Source organism: Taudactylus pleione, unplaced genomic scaffold, assembly GCF_031769625.1.
Source record: "Taudactylus pleione unplaced genomic scaffold, aTauple2 ptg000250l, whole genome shotgun sequence".
NCBI lineage: Eukaryota > Metazoa > Chordata > Amphibia > Anura > Myobatrachidae > Taudactylus > Taudactylus pleione.
Window position 1 is genome coordinate 11,909,089 of NW_028284652.1, and position 11,671 is coordinate 11,920,759.

The 11,671-nt window shown below is 43.7% G+C and overlaps 2 protein-coding genes across 4 annotated transcripts in view; one reads left to right on the forward strand and one right to left on the reverse strand.

The window, feature by feature from the left end:
• The window catches only part of TAF6L (TATA-box binding protein associated factor 6 like), a 25,320-nt gene extending 18,692 nt beyond the window's left edge, over positions 1 to 6,628 (forward strand). For all 3 annotated transcript variants that reach the window (XM_088480110.1, XM_088480109.1, XM_088480108.1), the window contains 3 exons: positions 4,617 to 4,749; positions 5,535 to 5,663; positions 5,831 to 6,628. In XM_088480110.1, coding sequence (XP_088336236.1) covers positions 4,617 to 4,749; positions 5,535 to 5,663; positions 5,831 to 6,472 — 904 coding nt within the window. In that variant the 3' untranslated portion in view covers positions 6,473 to 6,628. The remainder of the gene's footprint in view (positions 1 to 4,616; positions 4,750 to 5,534; positions 5,664 to 5,830) is intronic.
• On the reverse strand, positions 6,626 to 11,175 carry TMEM223 (transmembrane protein 223). The gene is made up of 2 exons (XM_088480111.1): positions 10,738 to 11,175; positions 6,626 to 7,481 (listed from the first exon to the last, which is right to left on the reverse strand). The coding sequence occupies exons 1-2, from the start codon at positions 11,057 to 11,059 to the stop codon at positions 7,189 to 7,191; spliced, it is 615 nt and encodes a 204-aa protein (XP_088336237.1). The 5' UTR covers positions 11,060 to 11,175; the 3' UTR covers positions 6,626 to 7,188.
• Positions 11,176 to 11,671: the final 496 nt, after the last annotated feature.

Below are 11,671 nucleotides of genomic sequence, written 5' to 3' on the forward strand. Positions count from 1 at the left end.
GATCACTAGGCGGAACAGTGGAGGCTGATTCAGACTTGCATGTTACACGCTCTGCATGCACAGAACTAAATGCAGAGGTTGGCCCGTAAGCCAAGTTGAATACCTGTGCGCTTATTCAAATAGCTGTCATCATTATTACTGCACAAGTCCTATACCTGGTGCAAGACATCAGTCTGAATCGGGTGGATCTTTGTTTATGCATAGCTCAGCCTAGCCTGTAATTCTGTCTACACGCCCTAAACATGCCCTCATTAAACTCAGCGTTCATGTTGAACGCCGAGTTACGCCCTTTCATATGCACGTGGAGATATGTACCGCCTACGGAGCGTGTGCAGTGCTAAACATAGCAAGATTCATTTGCAAAATGAATCTTTCTGTTTGTATCTTGCTGACTTGGCTCCTTTATCTATACTTTATCTCTTGGTCCACCAAGTGTGCAGTGTGTAAAGAAAAAAAGCTATTCCCATATTGATTAGTTGATCACGATTTTGAGGTCCACTTAAGCTGTGTTTAGGTGGGTGTGGTATGTCGACATTCAGAAGTTTGACAGGTTCTAAAAGTCAATGGTCACAATGTTGACATGTACTTTAGGTTGACAACCAATAGGTCCACATAATTTTGTCACCAGAATATTGAATTTGGGTTTTTTTTGCGTTTTTTTAGCCTAACCATAAAACAAAAGCAAAAAAACTGACAGTCGACATGTTAAATACTTCTTTGGAAGTGCAGTCTACTATGCATACATATACCCCCTTATACACTTGCCAGGCATTACCGCACACATTACTTGGTGACGTGCTTGATTATTTTAAAAGTTGACTTAAATTATTGCTATTCTGCATTTGTATCTGAAATATTTCTCTCTCATCCACTAGGGGACACTGGAGGTTGCTTACGCTGGGGTATAGAAGCGTGGATAGCTGGAGCTGGCACTCTAAATAATTTAGTGTGAAGCTCCTCCCCCTCTATGCCCCACCAGCCCTCAGTTTAGAAAATGTGCCCTTTGGAGCTGGTCACAATCTGCTGTGCTCCAGCAAGACATTTATATTTATTTTTTATTTATTTATTTTTCTTCTGATAGAAAAAATCCGGGATATCCGGTTGTTAGTTCAGTTGGTCCTCAGACCGAAGAAGGTGTCCCTACTTCTTTGTCTGCGTCTCTTGGAAAAAAATGGTAGCTGCTTTCCAGGCACTACAGTTCGGATGGTTCCACTCCAGAGTGTTTCAACCGGACCTCCTGTCACAAGTCTCAGGATCTCATCTGCTTCTGCATTGACAGATCCGTCTGAACCCGGTTACTAAAGGGGCTCTCCTCTGGTGGACATAATACAACAATCTTTTGGCGGGCTGAAGATTCGGAGGGTGGAATTGGACTATCATAATAACGAATGCCAGCCTTCGAGGATGGAGAGCAGTAGTCCTCAAGTATCACTTTCAGGGTAGAGGTCCCCTCTGGAACAGAAGTGGCCCATAAATGTGTTGGAACTAAGAGCGATTTAAAATTCTCTTATAGAAACAACAGAGTTTCTAAAGTCTCGTCCGGTAAGAATTCAGTCTGACAACGCGACGACCGTCGCTTAAATCAACCGACAGGGCAGGACTCGAAGTCGCATGGCCATGCGAGAAGTAACTGATTTTCGGCCCACGGGAGAATCTGAGTCAGTAATCCTGTCAGCGGTATTCATCCCGGGTGTGGACAACTGGGAAGTAGATTACCTAAGTCGCCAGGACATCCATCCCAGGGAATGGAAGCTTCATCCAGACGTGTTCAATGCACTGATTCATCGCGGGGGGTGTCCTCAGGTGGACCTCATGGAGTCATGATTAAATCATCAGCTCCCAGTATACGTGTCAAGAACTCTGGATCCGCAGGCAGAGGCAGTCGACGCTCTGACAGTTCCATGGATCTACGACTTTGTTTACCTTTTTCCTCCGATTCCTTTTCTTGCTAGTCTTCTCAAGAGAATACAAAACGAGTCTGCCTCTTTCATTCTAGTGGCTCCAAGCTGGCCTCTGAGAAGTTGGTTCTCGAACCTTTGGTCCCTATTGGTAGACGACACGTGGCCCCTTCCTCTGCGGCCGGGTCTTCTTCAGCAGGGTCTTTTCGTCCACCCCAACTTAGCGCAGCTGAGTTTAACGGGGTGGCTCTTGAAACGATATCTTAGGATGTAGAGGTATCCCAGACTCTGTTATTCCTACCATGCTGCGCGTCAAGGAAGCCAGTTTCGGCTGCGCATTATCATCGAATCTGGCATTCTTATATGTCGGGGTTTTCCGTCTAGGATTTTTCCTGACGGGATTGGATTATGGCTTTCGCCTTGGAACTTTAAAGGTGCAGGTCTTTGCCCTTTCCATTTTCTTTCAATGCAAATTGGCCCTCATTCCTGAGGTGCAAACGGTTCTTCAGGGGGGTCTTGCATGTGCAGCCTCCTTTTGTACCTCCGGTAGCTCCTTGGGATTTGGACTTAGTGCTTCTGTTTCTTCAGTCGCCCTTGTTCGAACCTTTGGAAGCGGTTGATCTTAAGTACTTGTCCTGGGAGACGGTCATCCTTCTGGCTCTAGCTTCGGCTCGTAGAGTTCCGGACTTGGGTGCTCTGTTCTATAAGCCACCTTACCTTGTGTTTCATGCTGATAGGGCGGAACTCTGGACGGTAGCCGCCTTCCTTCCCAGGGTTGTGTCAGTTTCCATATCAACCAGCCTATTGTGGTTCTGTCGTTGGTGGAGGACTCGGGTGATTCTTCTACTTTGGGGGTGGTTAGTGCTCTCCACATTTATGTTGCCAGGACAGCGTCCCTCCGTAAGTCTGTCGCTTTTTGTCCTATGACGCTGTTCGGAGGTGTTGGGCAACTCTAAGCAGACGCTGGCACGTTGGATAGGCTGACTATTCATCAGGCTTATATTCGTGCTGGACGTCGGCCTCCTTCGTCCTTTTCGGCTCATTCCACACGTTCTGTGGGTGCGTCGTGGGCGGCCGGTAGGGGAGCCTCCACGTCACAATTGTGCAGTGCGGCCACTTGGTCTTCTGTTCACACTTTTGAAAATCTTTTTTTTTTTTTTTTTTTCAGATTTGACACGTTTGCTGCTTCAGCATTACGTTTTGGCCGTCTTGTTATACAGGTTCTGCAGAGTGCTCCCACCCGTGGGGAAAACTTTGGGACGTCCCCAGCGTAAGCAACCTCCAGTGTCCCCTAGTGGATGAAAGAGAAAATGGGATTTTGGTACCTACCGGTAAATCCTTTTCTCTGATTCCACAGGGGACACTGGACGCCCACCTCTGCGCTCTTAGCCTGCCTGTTCGGTTTGTTCCGTATGTGGTATGTTTTCATTATTGTGTGTTCTTCTCTCCCTTTTACTCCGCTTGTTCTCCATCTCCTCTCGGTCTTCATTTTCTAAACTGAGGGCTGGTGGGGCATAGAGGGGGAGGAGCTTCACACTTCTAAATTATTTATAGTGCCAGCTCCAGTTATCCACGCCTCTATACCCCAGCGTAAGCAACCTCCAGTGTCCCCTGTGGAATCAGAGAAAAGATTTTACCGGTAGGTACCAAAATCCCATTTTTACTTGTATGGGGTTTTATTTAGTTTTTATGGTTCACTTTTATGATTTGCCATGTTATGTGTTATACTTTTTTTTTGTACCGTGTGGAGTAGATAGCTGTAGGTTAATCCCAATTTAAGTTTACCCTTCCTCCCAGCAATGTTAGTTCACTTGTAATAGTGATCAATTTCCACTGAGCGTCACAGGAGAATTGGTTTGCGGCTCCCCTAATATATTACGGCCAGCGTCTCCTAAAGAAAATCTTGTCAACATCATTGCAATTTGCTAAGCAGCGGGTACTAAACCTCAGTGGTTTGGCGGTGGTTTTGCTATCCACTGATTTACAAAGGCCAAAACTGCTGCAATACCAAGGTCAAAACAAATTTTACAATAGAACAGAACAGGGCTGTCATTTAGAAACTGCCACCAAACCGCCGGGGTTTAGAACCCGCAGCTTAGTAAATTTTGCCCTTTAGTTTTTACACCAATGCAGAAATAGCTTAAATATTGCTAAACTCAGTATTCCACTTGTTTTAGTATTTTTGTGCCTAAAGCTGGCCACACATCTAAAGATTATCTGTCCAACCAGCCAACTAGTTGATTGGTTGGAATAAAAATCTGGTAAGGAATACAATCAGCAATTTGCTCCCAAATGCTGGAAAATGGACCAAAACTGTTGTTTGAACAAATTGTTTAGATCAAACATTTAACAAACTTGTCTGACCGACCATTTTCATCTGTTTTCTGGCATTTAGGAGCAAATTGCTGATCATCATTTACTCCCATACGTTACCAGATTTTCAATCCAACCAATCAACTAGTTGGCTGGTTGGATGTAAGTTGGTCTAGTGTGTGGCTAGCTTTAGAATTCAAATCTGTCAGTGCCCGCCTTATTCCAGTGATCGTGTAATGGAACTCATGACAAGGCCTTTCTCTCCTGTCAGTCACAATACAGTAGTTCATTTGGTGGTCAAGAGCTCTTGAATGTAGTTTTGTAGCAAAGAGCAATTTCTGCTTACAAGTATTTATGCATGAAAGGATGACTTAATTAATGCTCCTATTTCCATCTCTTATCCAGGACACACCGGGATTTGGCTGGGTCACTGTATCCACAGGTTTTACAGTCCTTGCAGAAAGTTTTGGGAGATCCTGTACGTCCGCTTTGCTCCCATTATGGAGCTGTAGTTGGTCTCCATGCCCTAGGTTGGAAGGTGAGGGTTTTTTTAAGACAAGGGGGTTATAATAATAAAAAAACAGACAATCTCCTTTTAATAAAATAATGATGCATATTGCTTAGAATAAACCAATTACAAAATACATTTATTAAACAAGAAACAAAATAAAAATGTGGCAGACAATGAGTTAAAAATGTAAATAATCAGTTGGCAGGGATAAGCATGCAGTTCAGCTCGCAATCTACTTGGGCATCAACATACCAATCCTGGTAACCCCTAAGGACAGACTTTCTCCCAATATGATAATAGACCAATATAATTACCGTCTTTATCTCTGGACCTTCCAATGTTTGGTGTAATTCTTTGGACATATTTAAAGGTCCTGAAAGATTATTTTGCAGTGTTCTATTTAACATCTGAGTTGAACTTCATACTTATCCCTACCAGCTGATTATTTATATTTTGAACTCCTTGCCATATTACTTTATATTGTTTCTTGTTTAATAAATGCATTTTCTAATTGGTTTATTCTAAACAGTGTGGATTAGTTTATATAATATTATTAGATGAGAATGACTACATACCGCCGATTGTGCTGCGTTTTTTTTTTTAAAGTTTGTTTAATCTGTAAATCGCACAGTATTTACACAGATGGCGACAGCAGCTGGTCCACAGCACGCTGTGACCAGTGCCTAAGGTTTTCCCTTTCAATAAGGGGGTAATAATCTTCTCATACTGTAGGAGATTAGTGAAGGCATATCCTTCAGGAAAGCTGTAAATGTGGTGGCTCAGTTAGTTCCGACTCTTTCTCTTTCATTCAGGCTGTAGAGCAGGTGTTGTATCCTTTGCTCCCAACCTATTGGGCAGGGCTACAAACAGTACTTGATGACCACTCCATGTCCAATGCTCAGGTTAAAGCTGATGGCCACAAGGTCTATGGTGCCATACTGGTAAGTAGAGCAAAAGTTACTTAGTATATGCTAAGTAATTTATACATTTTATATTTAAATGACCATAGTTTGAGAGAGAATGTGATTTTCATAAGAAAAAAAAACCTTGTTTTGAGTGTTAATTGCAAGCAGTATGAGAAGCTTATGTGGTTTTTGACTCCCCATAGGTTGCTGTGGAACGTCTTCTCAAAATGAAAGCTCGATGTTGCGAGCCAGATGCAAACGCCTCACCTCACCAATTATATTCTTCCCTATCTTCTGCCCCCACTGTGTCTTTGCTGGAGATGTACAGCGAGCTGTACTGTTTCTTTGGAGATAGCTTAGCTGTCCGTTTTGGGACTGGAGGAACACCATCACAACCAGGGATGGTTCCTAGAGGCCCACAGGAACCCAAAAAGGAAGGTTCTGTGGATGGAGCACGCAAAATGCCACAACTGACAGCCCACGGTGAGGAAGAGGTGACGAGTGCAGGCAGGCCACCCCAACGCCCTCCTCAGATTACTCTTGGATCATCTTCATCACGCCCTCGTGGGGCTTCACGACAAGGACACCGGGTGCAGGGAGTGAGGGAAGCATTCCAAAGAAGTAGACTTACTCCACGTGGCACTCCTCGCTTTACCTTCCTCATTGGTGGGAGACAAGCAGGTCGGGGGGGAGGAGGACGGAAGTTCCAGAGCGTCTTCCAGCTACACACTGGACCTGGAGCCACAGCCAGCCGCTATGCCCAAAAGTTGCCTATGATAGGGAGGGTGGCAAAGGCTGGACGCAGGGGTGCCCAGGCAGAATTGTCACTTTATTTGCCATTGTGACCATTTTTTTTTTATTATGAAAAGACAGGTGTAGTGTAAATTAAGATGGACATTTTGTGTAAAACACTATAACAGAATTGTGAAAATGTGGTTGATGTGTGGGACATAATGATACAACCTGGTTTGTTGACACAAATTCATAAACTATGTACAGTATACTGTTAGAATGTGTTTTGTGTAGCACCTGCCTTTTAGCCCTACCAGTATACTGATATAAATCTTGCCACCACTGAAAAGCTACAACTGAATGTCAGTATGAATAGAGAACAATAAGTCCCTTTATATTGTGATAAGTGTTGAAGTACAGTGCTAATGTTTCTGAAATTATCACATTTCTTACAGACCAGTAAAGTCAGACACCTTTCAGACAGAAAAATGTCAAAATCCTGGCTTTTAACCACCATTTAATGCACAGGTTGTTTTTTTTTTTTTTGCCTATACCCCACTTCACACAGAAAAGTTAATTCCCAGGTCAAGCATTTGGACCCGATAATTTGAAATTCTCGGTACTTTGACCCTGATGAAAACCAGGGTTGAAGTGCTGGGACTTTAGACTCGGTGTTGACCTGCAAATTAGTGGGTCCAAGTGGAAAGGTGTATTAGAGAGCCTAAAAGTTCATTTACAATGATTCCCAAATATTAATTCAATATATCACACAGAACACATTGAGATATAGCAATCTTTAATACAGTAAACATATGATTTGTGTAAAAGTTCACAATTTACGATACGCTCCCACAGTGAGATCAAACAGCTTCCCATTGAAAACCTGTCCCTGCTTGTCCAGTAAGTAGTACAATGGTTGGCCTTTAACCTTAAGCGGAAGCATGGCAGGGACCTGAGAACGGTGGGCCATGCAAGAAACATGCCTCAAAGGGATGGTGAAAGATGAGCCAATGCCGAATATGCCTGCTGTGACAATAGTTACTATGTCTCCTCCGGCTTTCAGAGTCACAGCACTGACAGAACGATGGGAGAACAGCAAACCAGCGACCATTATGAGGGAGCCTAGTGAGATAAAATAAGCACATTACTTGCACTGTACAAAAAACAATAATAAAAAAGGTATTCGTCACATTTACGGTATGTAACGTGTATGTCACTTCAGCTGCTGTGGAAATGCACAACCCAGCATGCCTTGCCACAGTTTTGCTGTTGGGGCATCCTGGGATATGTAGTTCCACAGCAGCTGGAGTGCCAGAAGTTGTGTGCCATAGTCATAACTGAAAATGGAAATCTATAAACTGAAGTACATCACCAAAATCCATTAAAATAATCCAAATGAATATGCTGGCACTCCATAACAATACACAGGTGACACACAAGGAAGGGGATATATATATATATATATATATACACACACACACACACACACACACACATATATGCAGAGGTTTAATGGTTTTGTTGATCATATATTGGTCTTTTCTGAACAATACTAGAAAAATTACAGAATTATATTTTGTGTGCTAGTTTTCATAACTGGCTCCATTATGTTTACTGAAGACATGGGGCCTGATTCAGTATAGATCGCTGTTCTGCTTATACGCACGCAATGCAGTTGCTAATAACAGCGGTGATATGTAAATGTTTGCATTCGCATTGCAATCACAGCCTGACATAAGGACGCCCACTTCCCCCTACTCACAGCCGTATACTTCAAAGCCTGCAATTCCACTGGTTATAGTCAGCCACAGAACCTGTGTAATTCATGAGTGTCTCAGTTTAAAGGGATAGTATGGTAAGCCTAAAAACATTGTCACATGGGATGGCTGAGGAGCCCAACGGGATCTTTCCACTTAGCAAACTGACCTGAGAGTTTTCTTTTGTCTCTACAGTAATGATGCATACACACGGTCAGATTTGATGAACGTAGAACGATTTCTGACAGTATTAAAATGAATGAAATCGTTAAAATCTGGATGCCAACACATCAGATTTCAGAGATCGTTATCTGAAATGCGGGAACGCGTATCGTTCGTCGATGCATGCCCCACATGTCAGAGATATGAACGATTTTTACAATCGTTATCGTTCATATCTGAAAGAAAATCTGACTGTGTGTATGCACCGTAATACTTAATTACTCCTGTTCCCATTGTGATACAATCTGTACTGCACAGCTGGTAATACTGCACATCTTTTATAAGGTATCTGTTTATGGAAGTCTTACTATTATAAACAGTGCACCCACTCATGCCTTACAGAAACTAATCTATATTACAGTACACCATAGTTATGTAATAGGTCCTACACCACCAATCACCTTGTTGACGCAACTCTTAATTTTGAAAAAAATGTACTGTAATCATAAAACAAAGTATATTGCTTCAATATTTTTACTATCGATTAAAAAAATAAATAAAAAAAATCTGTTACAACACTAGTTCTCAACCTCAGCTCACTAATTTTCCCAACAGTTAATGTTTTGAGAATTTTTTTAATGTGGAACCAGTTGGGATAATTGGGTGGCAGACTATAGAGAGACACCAGATGTTAAACAGTCAAAAGGTCGACATGAAAAAATGGTCAACACATGATTTTCAGCCTGACATCCCCCAAAAGATGCTCTGACATGGGGGATTCACTATGGCTACCCCCAATTAGCCCTGCTGAAGGTATTTGGGGTCTTTGAATGGTCTCAGTAGGCGCTATTTAGCGTCTTTGGGACAGTGATGAAGAATAGCATTAAGGCACTTTTTTGGGGGGAAAATAAGTAGTGCCATCAAATTTGGGGTACATGAAAATGGGTGCAAGCATATTTTAAAGTTGCTAAAATCAAGTATTAAAAAGCGACAAAAACGCACCTTCAGCAAGCACCTGCAGTCATAAATACACCTCCCCCAAACTTGCAGACCCCCTCCCCCAAAGGCTATTTCGCTAGTTTTTTATTTTGTACCCCCACTTTGATTTTTTTCGCCAACTTTTTCAAAGTGCTTTTTTGAGGTGTCTTTCGTGTTTTTTGACACAGTGTCAAAGGGGGTGTAAAAAGAGTTTAGGGGGGTTGCTGCAACTTTGCACCCCAAAACCACAATTCTGCATTTTCTTCCGCCGGGTATCCATTGGCGAAACTTTTCCGCCGGTTACAAGGTGCGAAGTCGGAAATTGAATACGGAGATAAATTGATTCGCCGAAAAATGACGTCATCGGCAAAAAAGTATTGTGGAAAGGGACCTTTCACTTCTAATTGAATTCGGCCCATAGTGATCATACACTGAATTATCTCACAGTGTATGGCCACACTATCGGATGGTTTCAGCTAGTCAGATAAAATGTCTGTCGGGCTGAAGGCGGGTATCCACTTGCCGATTAAAATGAGCGAATGAACGAAATCGTTATCATTCAATCGCTCATTAATCTGGCATGAAAATGTCAGAAACGACCAGCGATGCACGATCCTGCTGGTCGTTTTCGACATCAATCATCGCCTGAACAATGGTCAATCTGCAGATAACGACAGATTGACCATGTTCAGGGATGAGGGAGGGTGCCTATACTGAACGACACAACGTTCAGTGTAGGTTCTACAGGGGAAGAGGAACAACTGTCTGATTACAATGTTGTAATCGTACGGTCGTTCCACTATCTGCCTATGTATACGCACCTAGACAGACCTTTTATCTCACAGTGTATGCCCAGCATGAATCTTCAAGGATGGAAGGAACGAAGGGCACGTGCTGGAGCCATTTTAAAATAGGAAAACATTGTTTAAGGAACATATATATATATATATATATTGAAATGTATAAAATACCAAAACACTAGCTTTCAGAATCATTTGAAATTGAATGCAGAACATTGACTAGACCTATATGTCCATAATCAATTTCCATCCCTACCTCCGCTTGCATACCAGCCCCCTGCTGAAACACTGGTCCTAAGTTTATCTATAATGATCCTTTTATTTAGATATACTGTATAACACAAAAGACAGGGGTAAAAAGGAAGGGACTAGTTGGTAAACCAAAGCAACACTTCTACAAAACTCCCACTTTGTCACTGTAGAGCAGGGTCTATAGAGAACTCTACAGCCCACAATGTATATATTTTAGCCCCTATGTCAGCTGTGCTATGTAAGGGTGGGGAACCAGAGGGCAATGACCCCATCAAAGCCCTACATGGGAGTTGCTATGCATAGAAAGGAAGGTGTGCGGCACAGACCCCTGTAAATGACTTGTTTCCTTACATTTGGCTCTGCTCTGTTTATAACACCCTCCATGAGCCCCCATCAGGACACGTGCTGACAGTCATCTACTACACGCACCCACTGACAAACAGCTGATCGTGAATAGCGTCCTCCACAAAGGGGAGCCCATGTTTCTTCCTTTCACTTCCTTTCCCTGACCCGCGTTACTCTGGCTGATGTCTCGCAGGGAGGTAAAGCCAAAGTAGGCCATGTAAGCCCAGAAGCCAGTCTGGGCCACGCAGAACATCCCCAGCAGCCGGAAAAACCGCGGCCTCTTGTGCTCAAACAGCAGCACATCCCGGGGCACCGGCTCTGCCCTGAAATTCCGGCTCAGGAGAGTATTTCCCGGTCTCGTGTGGGCCCAGGCCCGAAAGTCTCCTAGCAACCGGAGCAGACGCATGCCGGTCTCGGTGACCTCGCCGCATGGAGCGCCCACTCCGACCGTGCGGCGCGCTATAATGACGTCACCAGTAGTAGTGAGAGGTAAGACGCCCACTGCAGTACATACTAATCGTTACTCACTAGTGTTGTTGGGAACAGGGATGGCCATCGGTGGGTTAACCATCGATGGTATAAAACCATCGATTAGATTCATCCACCGAATGTCAGCACTCATCTCTGCTTTAATACTTGTCGGGCAGCTGGCCAATCAGGAAGTGTGGATGGGGTCTCGCAGGTCGTGTCTGGGAATGGTGGTAGGCAGTGTGCCCCTGCCCATGGGGAGAGGGGGGGGGGTTGAAACATTTTGTGCCTTTGTGCCATCGATGGCGAAGAACCATTGGACCTCCACCACTGATGGCAACACCATCGGCCATCTGTGGTAACCCGTCGGTGCCCATCCCTACTCTGATGTTCTGGAGAGACCCAGTGATAGGGGGTGGATGGAGAGACGGGGATGGATGGGGATGAGGCTGAAGAGATCTGGGGGAAGTGGCTGGAGAGTATCGGCAACTGGCAGGATTAGAAACTACATTATGGCGCCAATTCTAAAGAAACCATATTAGTGATACAA